General features: G+C 43.7%; 5 protein-coding genes across 11 annotated transcripts in view; 2 read left to right on the plus strand and 3 right to left on the minus strand.

Annotated features, from left to right (window-relative positions):
• The window catches only part of LOC309714675 (kinesin-like protein KIF1B), a 105663-nt gene that overhangs the window by 61724 nt on the left and 24753 nt on the right, over positions 1-19186 (minus strand). The window contains exon 13 of one of the 2 annotated variants that reach the window (XM_082547283.1): positions 11884-12031. The exons of the other annotated variant lie outside the window; for it this stretch is intronic. The gene's annotated coding sequence lies outside the window, so the exon portion shown is untranslated. Of the gene's footprint in view, positions 1-11883; positions 12032-19186 lie in introns of those variants that run through there. 2 annotated transcript variants of the gene reach the window in all.
• The window catches only part of LOC309714668 (uncharacterized protein), a 98054-nt gene that overhangs the window by 49966 nt on the left and 28902 nt on the right, over positions 1-19186 (minus strand). The window lies entirely within an intron of this gene.
• On the minus strand, positions 12-8861 carry LOC309714649 (DIS3-like exonuclease 1). The gene is made up of 7 exons (XM_082547212.1): positions 8611-8861; positions 5698-5933; positions 4346-4500; positions 3992-4170; positions 3756-3901; positions 2921-3092; positions 12-1348 (listed from the first exon to the last, which is right to left on the minus strand). The coding sequence occupies exons 2-7, from the start codon at positions 5844-5846 to the stop codon at positions 1031-1033; spliced, it is 1119 nt and encodes a 372-aa protein (XP_082403338.1). The 5' UTR covers positions 5847-5933; positions 8611-8861; the 3' UTR covers positions 12-1030.
• LOC309714659 (leucine-rich repeat-containing protein 31-like) lies at positions 1352-14331 on the plus strand. 6 transcript variants are annotated; one of them, XR_014278972.1, is made up of 11 exons: positions 1352-1366; positions 7132-7215; positions 7485-7580; positions 8344-8446; positions 8589-8693; positions 8772-8936; positions 9075-9230; positions 9504-10884; positions 11063-11630; positions 11724-11877; positions 14222-14331. XR_014278972.1 is itself a non-coding variant. In XM_082547235.1 (7 exons), the coding sequence occupies exons 2-7, from the start codon at positions 7563-7565 to the stop codon at positions 9959-9961; spliced, it is 1005 nt and encodes a 334-aa protein (XP_082403361.1). In that variant the 5' UTR covers positions 7054-7215; positions 7485-7562; the 3' UTR covers positions 9962-10888. The 6 variants fall into 6 exon arrangements, 1 of the variants encoding a protein (XP_082403361.1); XR_014278975.1 differs by lacking the exon at positions 1352-1366 and having other exon boundaries at positions 7054-7215; positions 11063-11408; positions 11509-11630; XR_014278973.1 differs by lacking the exon at positions 1352-1366 and having other exon boundaries at positions 7053-7215; positions 7485-7597.
• LOC309714583 (leukocyte elastase inhibitor-like) lies at positions 10741-18581 on the plus strand (the record flags this gene model as incomplete). Its single annotated transcript, XM_082547134.1, has 11 exons — positions 10741-10884; positions 11063-11221; positions 11337-11408; positions 11509-11630; positions 11724-11835; positions 14180-14339; positions 17084-17226; positions 17607-17684; positions 17830-17919; positions 17991-18171; positions 18299-18581. The coding sequence occupies 11 exons, from the start codon at positions 10741-10743 to the stop codon at positions 18523-18525; spliced, it is 1488 nt and encodes a 495-aa protein (XP_082403260.1). The 3' UTR covers positions 18526-18581.

Genomic DNA, 19186 nt, shown 5'->3' on the forward strand with positions numbered 1-19186 from the left:
TGAAGTGGCTCCATCTGCGCTAATGAAAACACCATTTTTAATTACAGGCCACTGCACACATATTGAAATAGTTATGTACAGTTCATATTTCTGTTGGTAGTTCTAGAAAACGATCTTAAAATCCACAAACCAAAAAACGCTTCTGATTATTTACCAGTTCAAACAATAAAAATGTCCTTGGTGTTGGTGTCTTCTATACAGGCTCTTGATATACAAACTATAAGATAAATACATCCTAGTTTTATACATCACTTCCAACACAACCAACCTCAGGTGTATTTCATTACTCTACGGGTTTATTTTAAAGTCTGCTAATGAGTGACATGAAGTTTTATCAGTCCGGTGACCTGTCCAGGGCGTATCCTGCCTCTCACCCTATGACAGCTGGGACAGATTCCAGGACGTGCAGAAGAAAATGGACGAGTGGACGTTTTATCATCTCCAGAACAATACTCGTGCTGGGTTTTGTATGAAGTGGTCACAGGTAGTACAATATGTGTGAACTCACCAAAAATGGTTCTATAACACAAGACATTTAATTTACACAAGACATTGATCCCACCAGTGAGATATTGAGATCACTGGTGCTGAGAGAAAAGCCTTTTGTTACCAGACTTCTTTAACCTGCTGCAGTTGACTAGTTTCCTGCAGGATTGAACCACATTTGCAGTGAGTACTAGGTCTTGTCAAAGTAACTGCTGACACTTCACTGGCATTAACACGTTCCCTATCCTCCTTACAACTAAGTTTAACTTGATGTGATTTTAAAAACTAACTTTTACAAAACGTATCCACTGATTCGGTTTGACTCTGGTTTCTAAAAAGATGGCGGGACATGTTTTTACTTAATATTGTGTTTGCTTTCCTGTGACTTCACACACTCGTGTGGTTTGTCCACACACAATCTGGAGCTACAAGAATGACCTGGATGACTCAGCACGAGTGATCTTCAATGATCACCGTTCTGTTAGCGCACAGCGTGCAGTTCTCACAAGTGTCTGCTTGGAGGTAAAGCTGGGCTACAGCGTTTCTATGCTGTTGTTGCCGGGAGGCGTGAAGCCCTTTCCAGATCCATCAGAGCCAACTCTCTGATTTCTTCCAGAATAGAGTACAGACTGGGAGTTTTGCTCTGACGAAACTCTCTTTCCTCTTTGGAGAGTTTGGGGCGCCGGGCTGTCTTCTCCTGAGCCAGCGCCTCTTCATTCTGACGCACCACCTCTTTGACCAGCTGACTGCGGCCCTGAGGGCTGGGCTGCTGGGACTTGGCACTGTGGTGAGGCTTGTTGCTGATGACCTCGAGGTTTAGACGGTCAGCGTGGCAAGTTGAAGAGTGGACAGAAATACGAACCTGAAGAGAGCAGAGAACGTAAGTCACAGTATTCCTCAGTTCGATCACTACACAGTAATGGCACCTACTGAAAATAGTCTAATGGAATGCTATGCAAAGACAGGCCCACTTAAGGTTTGTGACGTAATATATAACAGCAGTCCTCTCAGCACTGTGCGCAGCGTCACAGCTAAGTAGACAGTGGTGTAGAGTGGAGAAGTTTCCGACTGTGCCACAATTTTGTTCATAAATAGGATAAATTGGATACGTATGTTACACACACGTATCCAATGTAACAAACGTTCATCCATCCGTACACGAACTTTCTTTACTGTGCTTTCTAACATTCACACGACGTGGAGACTGGAGCAGAGGGGGAGAAAAACATTCATTAACACTGTGACCTCGGTCAAGTGTCACAGTGAGGTTGTTGTTTTGTTGATTTGTTTGTTGAATATCATCATCATCTCTTTGTTTGATATGATCATAGCTTGACAGCAGTCAATGCTGTGGTGGACAACTTGTGTTTGGGCTAATGTTTCTTTCTATCTTGTTTTGGCCACATGTGTCATCCATCATCATCCATCAGTAAGCTATGTTGTTAGCATTGCCTTTGCCCTTTGACATTTATGACCCCAGGATAAGTCCATGAAAGAAAGAAAAGATGTTGATAACAGTGGAAGCAGCAGTACTCTGTCACTTTTTCATGTCTTAAAGCCAAAGATGTGAGAATAACACACCGTTACTTCAGTTTCTTTTTGTTAGCTAACCTTAGGGTAATGTTTCCTGCTCTTTTTGCTTAAATCACATGCACTTATTCCTCACAATCATCGTGTGTAACATGCCTGAACTTAATATAACTTGACGCCAGTGATGGGCAGCAACGCATAATTAGATTACTTTTTTCAAGTAACGAGTAAAGTAAGGGATTACTGTTGCAAAAAAGGTAATTAGATTACTGTTACTGTCCCGTAAACACGCTGCTCTACTGTGTTACTAAACCGTGAGTTTGTTTGCAAGAGTGTCTCATGACAATGACATAAGTGCATGCGACGTTTGTGGTAACAAACGTGTGCAGAGCAACAATGGATCATTTATCGAGTGCGAGAGAGAGAGTGCGACCGTGCAGCGTTTAAAGGCGTTTATGTGAAAACAATTACCGCCCACTGTCATTTTTTATCTCCCTTTACAAAAAGGTTTGTGTAGAAACGCCACAAACTGGAAGCATTACATTTCTTGTCTTGGAGGAGAGCCTCCCCCCCCCCCCCCACACTTATGTTTTTGTTTTCATATAATATTTAAAAACAATAAACTGAATAACTTTAAATGATTTATTTTCAGGAATCATTTTCGTCTCATTCATCTTACTGACGTTTTGTTACCTTGAGATTAGCTAACAAAGCAGCAACCACACAACACTTTATCACAACAAGATCATAAAACGTCTCTTAATGTTGGACCACAAAAGATCCAGTAGTCGTATGAACCTGTGATTCATATACACTCATGCATATATATTTGGAATCGTCGCCTTTAGGCGCTGCATTGCTGGAAACCTTCTAAAATGATTGATTAGCGTTTTCTGTGACTTACGGTGATGTGGTCAAACAGTTTGAAGGTGGAGGTGCCACAGCTGGAGGTGGTGGTAATGCGGTCCGGGTATTTTCGCACAGTGCCACCCTGCCAATCACAGCTGCCGTCCTGTCCCGCTACCACCACCAGGCCCTCTTTGTTCTTCAGATACACAGGCCCCCTCACACCATACCTGTGAACAACATGGCTGTGGTCAGAGGCAGCCTTACTTACTCAGTGATATTACTCAACCTGCTTTGCGCCCTGTGATTTTAATCATTACATGGATTCTACAGCCTTCTCAAAATGACCACAGGTTACATTTTAATAAACTGTTAATATTGCATATCCCTGTAACACCACAAGCATGGAGAACACTGATGTTATTAAATTACACTTTCCTTGCAATAAACAAGCAGCAACCTCCAGAGGTTAGCTAAGCTAACGTAGAAGTGCCACAAACACAAGGCTGGCTCCAAAGCACCGTCCCTCCCCACAGACTCAACTTCAGCAATGCAATTAACTTATTTAAAGCCTGGTAGAGAAAAGATTCGGGGTTTTAGCCGATTTTCCCTGCTCACAATAAATGTTTAAGGAATTAGTTTAGTAAATTTATACAATTTAAAACTCATTTTGAGGTTTTTTAAGAGAAAATAAAACTAGCGTGTATACTGTTAAATATACATTGATTAGCGTGCAATTACATCTTCCAACAAATTCATTCATTGTCATAAACTTTGAATTCGTCTATTAAAAATACACGAGTGGTTGGCCGTCTGTGAGCTGCTGTACAGCTCCATTAAACAAAGGAAAAGAAGAAGACTGCAGAACAAAACACAGGACTGAAGGTTCTTACTCTGGGATAAACACCAAGACACCGTTGTCTCGAATGGAGTAGACAACAGCGTCAGCCACACAGCACGGGTCTGTCTGAGGGTCTCGTTCTCTGAAAAACAGACACTGAAACAGTGCTGTGGATCGCATTTGGGCTGCCTGTGCTGCCTGCAAATGAAACACAGACGTCAGCACAGCTTCTGTTAATAGAGTAAGAGGTGAATCATTGAAAAACACAAACAATAAAACACCCCTGACCCTGTTCTTGCTGTTGACATGGTGAGCCATTTCCTCCACTTCTTTGTTACTGGCTGGTGCTTTACCAGATACAACGCCCCTCTGCATGTGCAGGGCTGCGGTAAGAAGGCGGTGCACGACAATGTCTGCGTACCGACGGATGGGTGAGGTAAAGTGTGTGTAGCGATCCAGAGCCAGACCTACGACAACGAAGCAAATATCAGCACGTTAGCCTTCTTTCTAGTTCTCAGTCAAATAATTCTTCACAAACAACAGACGTTGGACAAGTGTGTGCAGACGTGTGATGGATGGACTGACCCACAGTCACACTGAAACTCTAGTGCAGCCAATAAAAGCTGTGCAGCGGTATCGTACCATAATGGTAGTATTGGTCTTGAGGATGAGCACCAGTGGAGAAGTACAGAGCCTGTGACATAGCAGTGGTGGCCATCATTCTGAACAACCTGTTCACCAAGGGGTCCTGTGGGTCCACAGCTCGGTCCAGTGAGGCAGCTAAAGCCTTGTTGGACCTGAAGGAACAGAGCCAGAAACCAGGGATGAGTGAGGCCTCTCATCTCAGCAGTCAGTGACACAAAGCTACTTGCATCACCATGTCTCTTGTCCTGGGACCGGTTCTGCTGTTGGTTTAACCCCCCCCCCCCCCCCCCCCCCCCCCACAATCCTCCAACCGCACATTCATATTTTGTTTTCAAACTCCATTGCAGTTCATTCCACGCCTCAGATCCTCAGACCTTTTGTAAACAGTTAAACAAATAAAAGTTAACTGTAATATATTACAGGTTGTAATTAAATAAATCACTGCCTCTTTTAAAAAACAGAAAAACAAACCATCTTTAATTATTTGAGTTGTTTGTTTTGTTCCCGTGTGAGAATATTCAACACTGCTCTCTGTGCAAAACGGGTTTAAAAGCATAAACAGCTGTGGGATCCTGTTTGTCCGGGATTTGAACCGGGGAACAAACTGCGGCAGGATCAGCGTTGTGCCGAGGTCGGCATCGCCGACAGCATGTGTTCCCCCTGCGTGGCGAGCGTTCGCTGGGCACGGAGTGTGGATCCAGGTTACGCCGCCTCCATTACAAACAGTCAGACGTGGAAGTAGTGATGTTTTAGTTTTGTAAAAAAGTGAAACCTGAGTGTCGTTACATTACCATTCAGTTTAAGGGTTACAACAGAAAATGAAATATTTATTGTCCTCTCGTGGTATCAGACGGGATTATTTTAACAAACGAAGGACATTTTGCCTGATAATTATATTTATCCTGTAACTTTACTGTGTAAAGAGCTAAAACCTCCAAAGTTTCAGGAGTAGTTAGTCGTTATAAGAAGTGTTTGTGAACTGAAAATCAAGAATGTGGGATCCTGTTTGTCCGTGATTTGGACAGCCCAGCGTGTGCTCCCGACGCAGGGGAAACTAATTCTGTCGGGGAGACCGACCTTGCCACGACAGCTGTTGTGAAGCTGAAGCCAAAGGCAAGATATGCTTCATCATATGTTCTAGTCTTTGGTTTGGAAGCATATTTGGCTTCAACCTCAACCTGAGCTGAAGGAACATGTCTTCTTCTTGTCTGACTGCTCATGTGACACCTGAGTGTGTCCCCGTGTTATCAAACATTTCAGGTTCACACACTTGTGTGTCTGAACATGATGTGCGTTGGACTACAATATGCATTTCCTCAGTTTCTATACTGAACAGTCAAAAACATTACCTGGTGTCAATGGTGAAACCTTTGGCCTTTGCAGTGTCCACCAGCTGGTTGAATAGCTCCTGTTGTGGTGGTGGGTGACACCTTAGAAGGGCCTGGTTGGGGAAAGCTTCCTGGATCTTGCGGGCCACCCAGTGGTTGGCGTAAATCATGCACTCTGCCACGGTCTCATGGACCTCCAGGGGCTGACGAGGGACCAGGGCCGTAATGTTCCTCTCCTCATCCAGCTGGGCACCCACCTGAAAAGGGAAAATGCTTCTAACGTGACTTCAATGAAAAAGAATATGAAAATGCATCAGTGGGCCACATTTTACTACAGTTTACTTTAACTCAGTTGAACATGCACCATTCCACCGGAACAAATGCTGCACGGAGAACCAAATGTGAATGAATCTCAACCTGAAAACAGTCTACTGTCTTTCCTACGTTCAGCTCTCTATCATACCAGTAAGAACACATATCCCTAACAGGCACACAGCTCTGCTCATGGGCACAGAAACTCCACCGATCTGCTGTTCATGCTTTTTGTTTATAGTGGACAGCCAATCAGAGTTTAAGTTAGCTCAAAGGAAATGTGCCTTAAAGAGAGAACAAAACTTTTCTCAGACTAAGGATGAACTGAGGGGACCCAAAGCACTTCAGCAGGAACCAAAAGAAGCCAGAAAGTTTGGATTTGAACACAGTTTTGGCCGTTTTATATAATAGATCAAGATGAAACATCTGTTGTCCTTATCCTTCAGGACAACAGATGTTTCACCAGCGGTCAATAATCCAGCTTTGTCAAGATAAGAACTTGATTTTTGGGTGGCAGCTCAATCATTAAACACACTTTTAGAAATATATTGGTTTTTCCACTATCCCAGAAGCAACCCGAGAGAATCATTTTTACTTCATATCAATATTCTGTGTGCGTACAGCCATAACAGGAATGCAATAACTGAATAATAAATAAATCCAAGACATCCTATTAGAGAGCATCTTATAGAACAACAGGAATTGTCCATATGAGGTTTTAACAGATGGCCGACCAGCCGCTGTAGATAAATGGCTGTGATCTAATGTGAAAACTGTCAGTGGTTTCACAGTGGAGTGCTTGGTTTCTTTATTCCAATATTCTCACTGAAATGACTTTCTGATAAAATGTTTTCTGCTGAGGAACGTGTTCTGCTTAGACGCCTGATTTTAAAAATAACGTCTCTATTAGACCGTACTATAATTTATTATCGATGAAAAGAAATATATGGTATCCATCTGTAATTCTGTAAATAACACAGCAAAAAACCAAACTAAACATAAAGACCTGGAAGACTCCTGCGTCTAAATTCATTCAGTTATTGTACTGAGTCCTGAACATGTTAGAAATATGGTATCTTCAACACATCAGTGGAGAATCTGTTCCAGGAGTTCAAGCGAGGCTTCTTCCTGGTGTGTGAGCAGGATTTGGTGAGGCTGTTTCGACCAGAGGAGCTGCAGGGAGTGCTGGTCGGCCAGGACGTGCATGACTGGGAAAAGTTCAAACAGGTACAGTCAGCCAAACAGACACAGGCTGTAGTTTCACAGCTGTCCTGTAGCACAATAACTGTGTACTGCATACTGTCAAAAGCATTCAGTCGGCTGCTTTAACACAAATATGACCTTGAGTCACATCTCAGTCTTAATCCAGACTTTTGTATGATAGTATAATATAATAGTCAGCCCACCCTTCGCAGCTATAACTGCTTCCACTCTTCTGGGAAAGCTTTCCACAAGGTTTAGGTGTGTTTATGGGAATTTTTTGACTATTCTTCCAGAGGTGCATTTATGGTGTCAGACACTGACGTTGGAGGAGAAGGCCTGGCTCACAGTTGCTGCTCTAATTCATCCCAAAGATGTTCTATCAGGTTGAGGTCAGGACTCTGTGCAGGCTAGTCCAGTTCTTCTACACCAAACTCACTCATCCATGTCTTTATGGACCTTGTATTGTGCACTGGTGCCCAGCCATGTGCACACATGCCCACACTTTACACTTGGCACAGTGCAGTCAGACAAGTACTTCTGGCAACCACCAAACCCTGACACATCCATCGGATTGCCAGTCAGAGAAGTGTGATTCGTCACTCCAGTAAACACATCTCCACTGCTTTAGAGTCCAGTGTTGAGATGCTTAAATCACTCCATCTGACGCTTTGCATTGTGTTTGTCAGTGTAAGGCTGGGATGCAGCTGCTCAGCCATGGAAACCAATGAAGTTTGGACATCTGTAACAACAGCAGACTGCAGATATTGGTGACTTAAGTGCACTATGAGCCTTAGCATCAGCTGACTAGCTGTCATTTCCAATTACTTCCACTTTGTTATAATATCACTAACAGCTGACTATGGAATATTTAATAGCGAGGAAATTTCATGACTGGACTTGTTGCACTGGTGCATCCTATCACATTACCATGCTGGAATTCATTCAGTTCCTGAGAGCGACTCGTCCTTTCACACATGTTTGTAGAAGTAGTCTGCATGCCTAGGTGCTTGATTTAATACACCTGTGTCCATGGAAGTGATTGGAACACATTAATTGAATGATTTGGATGTGTTAGGGAATACTTTTGGCAACATAGTGTATGCCTGACCTTACAAACTCTATGATTATAACAGTCATTTTCACTGTTTTCAGAACACAAGTTATGGTTGGAGATATCATGACCGCCACCCCACCATACAGATGTTTTGGGAGGTATTTGATGAACTAACTGAAGAGCAGAGGAAAGATTTCCTTCGTAAGTACTTGCTGAAGCCTCCATTATGATATGTTACTGAAATCACACTGTATCATATAAAACATTAGATTTTTCTGCGCTTTACCAAGATACATTAGAGAGCAGCATTGTTCTGATTAATATACTGTAAAGCTGCTTCTAGCTGGTGGACTGAGCCGCCTCACCTTTCACCTGGCTCACGTCACACACCTGGAGAGACTCGACCTCCACCTGTGTTGCCTCACGCGAGATGATCTAGAGGCTCTGAGTCAGTTGCTACCAATCTCACACGCCGGACACTAATCGCATGCTCGCTGCAGCAGTCATGTGACTCGTTGTTTTTCAGTCCAGGTGCTGCCCTCTCTCACTGCACTGACCGAGCTTGATGTGTCATCCAATAAGGAAGTGGGAGGTGTGGTCCACCTGCTGGTCTCCGCCCTCCCTGCGACACAAATGAGGAGGCTGCCATTCAACAGCTGCTACATGAGCAACGAGTCCTTCACTGCTCTGGGTAACACACACACACACACACACACACACACACACACACACTTGTTTATTTATAGAAGTTTTCCTTCAAGTCATTCTCCCCGAATACCTCTTCCACCCTCTAGCCTGAAATGGTGAAAACTTTGTGTTTATGCATCAGCCCTGGCGGTGTCCTATCTGCGCACGGTGGATATTTCCTGGTGTAAAGTGGTTGGCGGTCACTTGGCGCTCCTGCTGGATGCTCTGCAGCCATCAGTCGTCAGCGAGCTCCGTCTTTGCAGCTGCGAGCTCACCACTGATGACATGCAACATCTGGGTAACTAACACACAATGACATTATACTTTTTCTTTTTTGGTCTGTAGTGGATCATTAGGCTGCATAAATGTATATTAAGACAAGTAAAGCCTGAAGGAAATTGATATTTCTTTCATTTATTTCATGCTGCCAGCATCTGTAGCTGTCGTATAAAACAAAACAATGAAACTATTCGGTGTTATTTTTGTCTCCATCAGAAACATTGTGAACAAAACAGTAAAGTGAACAGGCATAAAGTGATCAGTTATCAATGGGTCCTCTTCCTCTGTGCAGCTGCCGTGTGCAGACGGGGCTGTCTCTCCTCACTCCGTGCACTGGATCTGTCCTACAACAGCTTGGTGGGAGACAACGGTTGGTGCAGTCTGTTTGCAGCAGGAGGTCTGGGCTCTCTGGAAGACGTGGATGTCAGTTTGCGACCTTCAACCTCTGCTCCGTGCTCAGCCTGGCTGCCCGCTCTGCTCCGAGCTCTGCCTCAAATGCCGGCGCTGGCTCGACTGGCCATGCAGAGGTGGACAGCTGACTGTCAGGAGAGAGAGCAGCTGAGGTACTGTCTGAAAAAGAGGAGCGTCCTGCTGGAAAGGGATCCAGATTTACAAGACACATCATCAGCATGTAAAGGGAACAGTCAGGAGAGCCTAGAAGAGAGTCAGCCTGAGGAGATTGGAGCGGACCGCACTGGAATTTACTGTCAAAGAGCGACCCACTTTGTTGCTTTATTATTATTTTTTTAAGTCTCTGTTACCACAAGAAGGTCAGTGTTGACGTCAGCTGCATCACGTCTGATGTAAACTGTGTCACACGTGATGGTTTCAGGGAATACTGGGAACTTACAGAGTTAAGCACAGCTGGTGTGGGTTATCATATTTGTCGTCTCTCACCTTGGCTGCAGGGTCTGGGTCTTTCCAATGCAGCAGTCCTAACACTTGAGACACACATGCCGAGAAGTGGGGATACCTGGAAATGGACAAAGGCTTTCAGCAGAGTTTTAAAGCAGCTATTCAGGAAAAGAGCTGTGAATTATCTGCATACCTTGTTAGGTAATCAGCTATTTTGGGGTTCTTTAACAAATCAACCAAAAGGTCGACTGAGTATTTTCTCGTCAGAGTACCTTCACCGTTCACGATGATGTTGAGCACAAGCTGGAGCATTTGATGGATGTTCTTTGCATCAAAGAGCTACGAGGAAATCCCAGAGATTAGAGACAGGATATTATGTGAATCAGCATGAATGTTGTTTGTTGTTCAACAGATAAAAACAAGAAGAGAAAATAGAAACAAAGTAAAAAAGGAACAATTGTTTCTGCCGTTAAGAAAAAAAAATTGAGTCATGGCAGAGACCTGCAGAAGTCTTGAGTCTCATTTGATGACATTTTGTCAGATTGCCTTGTAATTTAAAAAAAAACAAAACTGTTTTTTGAGCAAAAGTTCTCCAGGTTTTTTTGGAGTTCTTTCAAAGTTTTCTTATTTTTGGACGTTAGCTGCTTTTTCACTCTTTTTCAGTCCAGTCAGGGATGCAGAGGAGGAGGAGGAAGGTCCTGGACACATCAGTGGCTTATGTGCGTGGAGAGGAGAACCTGGCCGGCTGGAGGCCCAGAGGAGATAGCCTCATCCTAGAGCACCAGTGGGAGCTGGAGAAGATGGAGCAGCTGCAGGAGGTGGGGCCTTAAAAGATTCATAAAGAAATAAATCTGTTTAATATCATTGAGGGAAAAATGACTTTTCAACTCAAAGACCAAAGTGCTATTCTAAAAAGTTTTTTCTTAGAGTACAGACTTTACATGACTAACCTCCCCTCTTCTCCCCACCTCACATTCGCCCCCATCTTTCGTCCAGGTGGAAAAGACCCGTCACCTTCTGGGAGAGGCGGCTCTCGTGGGAACAGCTCCCACCACCAAGTCCCTGAGTGAGTCTCTGTCCCCCAGCGTGAGCTCCAGCACTCTGTCCACATCCACCTCCGTCTCCTCGCAGATCTCCAGCACCACCTTTGAAAGCGTGAGAAGGAGCTGGCCACCAAGGTGAGAAAAACGTGGGCTTAGTGGGCGTTCTTGTTGCTGCCTTCTTCCTTCTCTGCTCGGAGCTGATCGGTCTTGTTCCTGTTGTGTTGTAGTGCCTGCGCCTTCTGACACACACCTTCAATACTGAATACAAGCAGCTGGTGAACAGCATCAGTGACTGCAAGGTGAGAAATAATACAAAGAAATAAAAAAATAGCCTTTCTGTGTCACATCAGGGAGTTCCTATATTGACGTCTACCTCATCCTGCTGTTGTTTCACTTCAGCTTTCTCTCATCTCACCGATCGGACGTGATCCATCCGTGACGAGCTTCAGCAGTGCCACCCTCACCCCTTCCTCTACCTGCCCCTCTCTGTCGGACTCCCGCTGTGGCTCCATGGGCCAGAAGTAAACATATTTTTAGGAACATTGACCTCGATCTGCAAACGGTTATTGACAGGTTATCTATTTGATTCTAACTTGGTGTGATTTGTGTTAAAGGACCCCTGAGAACAGCTCACGTGCCTCCAGTCCCTCCTGCTCAGACTGTGAAAACTCCCCGATGGTTCCCACTCTGGAGACCTCCTACCTTGCGCGGGCTGCAAAAGAACGAGTTCCTGAACTTGGTGCCTGATATTGAAGAAATGCGACCAGGGTGAGTAATGCCATATTAACCCAAATACTGTCACTATGACATGTGTCTCACAGACCAAATGTAAGTCGACACTCATGTTCTCTAGTTCAAGCAGAAGTGATGTGGATCGATTCAAATTCCTGAGCCTGGATGATTTCAGCTGGAAACAAACCAACTCTGCTTCTTCCTCAGATAATTCAATTCAATTCAATTCAATTTTATTTATATAGCGCCAAATCACAACAAAAGTCACCTCAAGGCGCTTCATAGATACAGAGAAAAACCCAACAATCATATGACCCCTTATGAGCAAGCACTTTGGCGACAGTGGGAAGTAAAAACTCCCTTTTAACAGGAAGAAACCTCCAGCAGAACCAGGCTCAGGGAGGGGCGGGGCCATCTTCTGTGACCGGTTGGGGTGAGAGAAGGAAGACAGGATAAAGACATGCTGTGCAAGAGAGACAGAGGTTAATAACAGATATGATTCAATGCAGAGAGGTCTATTAACTCATACTGAGTGAGAAAGGAGACTGGAAAGGAAAAACTCAATGCATCATGGGAATCCCCGGCAACTATGCAAGTTGTAAACAGTTGTAGGATTAAAGATTATCGAATGTACAGAATGATTATTTACACAGAGCTATACAGTAGTGCAGTTAAGATAAGTGAGGGTGTAGATAGTTTCTACAGAGGCTATATAAAGTGCTAGTGGTTGTGAGTGGTGGTTCACTCCATGTTATTATTGTGTGTTTGAGGGTACAGTTGTCCATTGTGGGGGTGTGTATGTTCAGTGCATGAGTTTAACGTGGATCAGATGTCAGGAGGCAGAGTTCAGGAGTCTGACAGCTGTGGGGAAGAAGCTGTTCCGGTACCTGGTGGTCTTAGTCCGGAGGCTCCTGTGGCGCCTCCCAGAGGGCAGGAGGGTGAAGAGTCCATGTGATGGGTGACTGGGGTCTTTGATGATTTTCCCAGCCCTTTTCAGACACCGCTTCCTGTAGATGTCCTTTATGGCAGGAAGTGGTGCTCCGGCGATGCGCTGGGCAGTTTTCACGACCCTCTGCAACGCCTTCCGGTCCGAGGCAGAGCAGTTCCCGTACCAGACTGTTATACAGTTGGTCAGGATGCTCTCGATGGTGCAGCGATAGAAGTTCACCAGGATGTCTGAGGACAGGTGGTTCTTCCTCAGAGTCCTCAAGAAGAAGAGGCGCTGGTGAGCCTTCTTGACCAGCTTGGAGCAGTTGGTCGTCCAGGTGAGATCCTCGGAGATGTGGACTCCCAGGAACTTGAAGCTGCTCACACGCTCCACAGCCGTCCCCTTAATGTGGATGGGTGGATGTGGGTCAGCATTCCTCCTGTAGTCCACGATGAGCTCCTTGGTCTTCTCGGTGTTAAGCAGCAGGTTGTTTGTGTCGCACCACTCAGCCAGACGATCCACCTCCTCCCTGTAGGCGGCCTCATCGTTGTCACTGATGAGGCCAATCACCGTGGTGTCATCTGCAAACTTAATGATGGTGTTGGAACCATCAGCAGGTCTGCAGTCGTGGGTGAAGAGGGAGTAGAGGAAAGGGCTCATCACACAGCCTTGTGGTACACCGGTGTTCATTGTGATGGTAGATGAGCAGCGGTTATCCAGCCGGACATGTTGGGGGCGGTTGGTCAGGAAGTCCAGTAACCATTTGCAGATGAGGGAACTGATGCCCAGGTCTGTCAGTTTCCTGATGAGTTGTGAGGGGTGGATTGTATTGAATGCTGAACTGAAGTCTATAAACAGCATTCTGGCGTAGGTGTTGTTGTTGTCCAGGTGTGAGAGGACAGAGTGCAGTGCGATGGAGACTGCATCCTCTGTGCTCCTGTTCTGGCGGTATGCAAATTGGTGGGGGTCCAGGGTGGGGGGGAGACAGGATTTGAAGTGTGCTAGGACCAGCTGCTCTAAGCACTTAGCTATTTACAGTTCATAACAAGAGACAAGGCACCATTTCTCTCCTTTGTGTTCCAGTCATCACAGCAGATTAAACTTTTAAAATATTTGCAAATAGTATAAAGAAATATATAAAGAAGTAAAACAGTAATTTATTAATACTTAGAAATACTAAAACTTACATTTGTCAGCAAAAACTGCTGCCATCTGAACCGAAACGTTACAAACCAGCTTACCCACAATCTGTGTATTTTTCTATGCTGGCTACTTAAATTGGCATCCAACAAGCTATTTGCTTTAATCTTTTATTAGACAAAGGCTGACTGGTTAGTTCAAGCTTCAACTGCATCCAAAGGACTGAAAATGTTTTAACACAGTGACTGAACTTGATTGAAGTCTCCGTAGTTTGTTGAATCTGTTTCGAGTGACTTATTTTCACAATTCCAGGAATTTTTAAAAGGCACCAAAAAGCATTACAACGCTGAGCTCGAGTCTGTGGACTTCAAAGGAAATGCAGAGGAGGCCAGGGTCCACATCAACAGCTGGGTGGAGAAGCAGACACAAGGTAAGCATAATGTAACTTTAAATGATCTCCACTGTAAATCCTTGGGGATCAGTTGTGTTGTGTTCAGTTGAGACATTATTACCGGATTGTCCACCGTCCACATTATTTTCTGTTTCCAGTTCTTCCAGTCTAATTTCTATTCAGTATTAAGCAGCACTATCTCTGGGTTTTACTGTTTGGTTTCATGCTATTAATAAAACCATCACAGCAGTATGTTGCTGTAAATAGCAGGCCAATTCTTCTATTCTTATTATATTATGTGATGGGTACTTCTACTTTGATCACTTGTGTCTTTAACATATTTTTATTTTTCAGGCCCATTTCGGATTGGCTGCTATTGATTCTATATCTTTATATTATCTTAAGTGCAGCAGGAAATTCATTCATTGTTTTTATAAAAGCGCGATACAAATACAGGCCATTTATAAATCTACCATCTATAATAATAGGATACAAGGACTTTCTATGAGGGTTATAGGACTGTGGTGCCACCTGCTGGAAATGAGACAATCTTAATCCCATTATTTTTGTAGGAGCCATTTTTGGGTTGATACCTCATGTTGCCGCTAGAGGTAACCTTTTTAAGTTTTTTCTTTTTTTTTTAAACTTTATTTAACAAACAATGAGTATACAACATACGAACAGATGAAGTATACAAAACAACAGAACATGAACACAAAAAGCCAAGAGTAAAAGAAAAAGGTAACAATTATAAGAATACACATACATGTATTGTTTTGAGAGCCTTTGTGTTGGTGGAGTCTGATATTGATTGTATGTACATTTCCACATCCTTAAAATAATGACAGAAATATGGTGTTTTGTTAGTAAACTTACATTTATGGATAAAAAATGTAGCTAAAAGTATGAACAAATTCATCATAAAAAACATTTATCATACTTCTTGGGGAACTTAAACAAACAGAATAAAACATTTTCCCATCGTAAAGAAAACTCCCTTAAAATATGGACAATAACAAACCTGCTAAATTCCTTCCAGAATCTCTGTGTAAAAGAACAGTACCAAAAAAGATGCGTCACAGTTTCTGGATGATCCCCACAGAAAGTACAATTAGTATTTATGTCCCTTTTACATTTGACCATGTAGTGACTGGCTGGATAACATTTATGTAGAATTTTAAATGAGACTTCTTTCACCTTATTTACAATCAAATATTTATGGGGGACCATCCAGACTGTCTTCCACTTGATATCTGGAACATATCGGTTCCAATAAGATGTTATATATGGGAGAGAGACGATATCTTCTTGGAATAAACTACGTATTCTCTTATTGCTGTTACCAAGTTCCTGTGAAAAGCAGATTTTTCCTATTGGTGACTCAGCTGGATCGGGGAGAGTGACTGAGGCAGATATTGAGCTGTCAGTGTTTTTATATAACATTAAAGTCCCTGAGGGTGTGGCACCAAGCACCACTGAGGATTCCACCTTTTTAAGTTCCTGTATGGTAGGTTTATGTAAGGTATTTAAGGTGGACGCACGTAATCAGCGTCAGGTGTGTTGTTAATCATAAGAAGGCAAAACGTTTGTGACCGCTGCGCTTTTATCTTAAAATGTTTGGAACAAAGACCAAAAAGGACAAGATAAGTACTGCTGGAGTTATTGGACTGTTTAATTAATTCATGCATACCAGAAGCATCGCGTCACCCCCGCTAACAACCACCTCAGTGGCTTCTTTCTTTTTTTTTTTTGCCTGTCCCATTTGGTTCTTTAGCCGTCAGAATATTTGTCTGAAGACCAACAAGGATACCCAATGGATTTATTTTGCCAAATGGATCATCGCGGCATTGCCGTATTGGTCCATTTGATCGACCTTTGTTTTTATTATTTATTTTATTTCATTTTCAGTTGTTACAGACGGGACAGACATGAGTGAGGGACAGGAAAGGGAGAAAGAAAGAGGAAGGAAAAGAAAAACAGAAGGGGAGAGGGACAGTGAGAAAGGGGGAAAATAAATAAATAAATAAAATCTCCTGGATCACCTGTTGAGAGAGAAAGAATAGAAAACAAGCAAAAAAAACCAAAGCAACTTTCTAAACACAACACCATCGCATTAATCTAGCTAAGTGTAAACAGCAGTAAATACTAAATATTCAATGTTGTTGTGCAGCACGCAGGACAGACAGCACACAATGTGCTTTGAAGTAGCAGCCAAGAAAGGTGTAATTTAAGTCTACGAGCAGTGAACACCCGTGTGCACACCTGTGTGGATCAGCGCGCTTGTATTCAAATGGTTTCCACATGTAATGGTCTGCAAGAGGATGTAGCGAGCCATAGCCCCGTCCCCCAGGCCATGAAGCAGGCATGGAGGAGATCCAGGCCCCAGACATCCAGAGGCCCCAGAGTGCGAGAGCCCAAGGAGGACCACCGGAGGGGCATCCGTGCCACCCTCATGGGAAGGGCTGAGGATCCCCAGACGAGGCGTCACCCAGTAGCCACCGAGCAGAAGCTAGAGGGGGCTGCACCGGCGTGCCCGCCGGCTCTGCCGGCAGCCAGCTGTGCCTCAGTGGCTTCAAGCGTAGGCTTGAATTTTGTTCAAGCCTACACTTGAATTTTTGTTTTTTGTTCCCTGTTATACTGATCATAAAGCTTTTTCCCCCTTTTTTAAAAATAAAAACCATCTTGCTGTTGCCCTGTTTTCTGATTTTATAGCTGAAGATGTTGTACAGTAACTAGTGCATCTTTGGTAATAGTTAATAGTTTTCATAAATTCTTTTTACCAGATAAAATCAAGGACTTGCTAAGCCAGGATACAGTGGGTAGCCTGACGAAGCTGGTTCTCGTGAATGCCATTTACTTCAAGGGCAGCTGGAACACGCAGTTTAAGGAGGAGAAGACTGCTGATGCGCAGTTTCGACTGAACAAGGTAACAGTGCAGAAAGGCAGCATAGGATGGTGCAGTTATACTTTGATCTGTCATACTACAAACGAGCTGTGGACTTTGCTGAATGAGAACATAAAGCCTGGAGCTCTGAGGGGATAAAATCGTGCTTTTAGGACGATCACTTTCCAACTTTATGCAGTTATGCAATGCAGTTTATTATTCATGTAATATCCAATAAGTTCTCAAATAAATCTCAAACAACAGCACATCACAAACTTCGGCTAACAAGAACAAATTGTGTTGTGACGTGTGCTCTACATCCAAATCCACTCAATGGCTGGAATAAAACCATGACAGAACTTTTTGAGATCATTTTGAGACTAAACACAAAAAACATTTCTCTTGTCTCCCCTATTTTTCAGAACGACACTAAGCCGGTGAAGATGATGCAGCAGAAAAGTAAATTTCCTTTTGCGACCATTCCTGAGGCCAACTGCAAGGTAACATCCATCACTTTCAGCTTATTACAGGATTTCACCAGCATGATCTAAAACTTGTCTTTTACAAATATCAGCCTAAATTTCTAGATTAGGAAGTCAGATCATCTTTGATGGAGTAATAAATAAAAACAATGTTTCTGGACAGATTCTTGAGATGCCGTATAAAGGAAATGACCTCAGCATGCTCATATTCCTGCCTAATGACATAGAAGATGATACCACAGGCTTGGAAAAGGTAAGATGCACTTACCAGTACTTTAATGTCCAGTTTCAATCAGACAAGCTAGTGACACTGTATCCACACAGCTGGAGAAGGAGCTGACCTATCAGAACTTTGTGGACTGGACTCGCCCAGACATGATGAGCCCCAACGAGGTTGATGTCAAGCTCCCTCGATTTAAGATGGAGGAGAAGTATGACTTGGAGAAAATCCTGACCAACATGGGAATGGAGAACGCTTTTGACATCTACAAGAGAGACTTCTCTGGTGAGAAATATTGCACCAATGAGACACACTGAATCAATTATACAGTTATATTGAGAGCACAAAAACTGCAAAACATCATCTGGTAAAGAAAAAAACACAACTGATTTCTGGGCTCTTCATCTACTAGGAATGTCTCCAGCAAATGACCTGATAGTGTCCAAAGTTGTCCACAAGGCTTTCGTGGATGTAAATGAAGAAGGAGCTGAGGCTGCTGCTGCCACTGGGGTTGACATGGAAGTCCGCTCTATAACGATTCCCGCTGAGTTTGTTGCCGACCATCACTTCATCTTCTTCATCCGACATAAACCCACCAAGAGCATTCTCTTTGTGGGCCGGTACTGCTCACCCGAGTAAACACGAGCTGACATTGACATGAATTAAACATAAAACATTATATACAGTATAAGATTTTGTAACACCTCTCTGTCAAGAAAATCAGGTCTCCCCTGCCTCTCACATGAATTTCCCTGAGGACACCTCATTGGACTCCCCTGTTGCAGCCCTTCAGTTCCAGACAGAGGAAGCCTTTGTCGCAGACAGTGAGGAAGAACTGCTGTCAGTGCTGGAAGAGCTCGACCCCCTCCCCATCACTGCGCAGTCTCAGCAGCCCTCACCCACCCCTGCCTCTCCTGTAGATGCCTCTCAAACTGCATCAGTTCAACCCCGAGTTGAATTATTTCAAGACCGAGATGAGCCCATCTGTTTTGCTGAAATCCAAGAAGACATGTGGTCAGTGCTTGACTACCTCCCCGTCTCTCAGCAGTCTAATGTGCTCTCCTCTCCTCATTCACACAACTACTCGACTCCTAAACAAAATCTCATCTGTCCTGCTGATTCCCCTCCATCCAAACTGGCGTCCTCCCCTGTTGCATTCACTGAATTGCCGTCAACAACCCCCATCTTTTGCCAACTAATGAAAAACAATAATTTCACTATAGACGATTGGACCGATTTCAATTGAATTAAACTGTTACTCCTGTTATTTCAACATCTGTCTTTGTGTAAATAAATGAAA

This window comes from Aulonocara stuartgranti (assembly GCF_965226115.1).
Source record: "Aulonocara stuartgranti genome assembly, chromosome: 9".
NCBI classification, from domain to species: Eukaryota; Metazoa; Chordata; class Actinopteri; order Cichliformes; family Cichlidae; genus Aulonocara; species Aulonocara stuartgranti.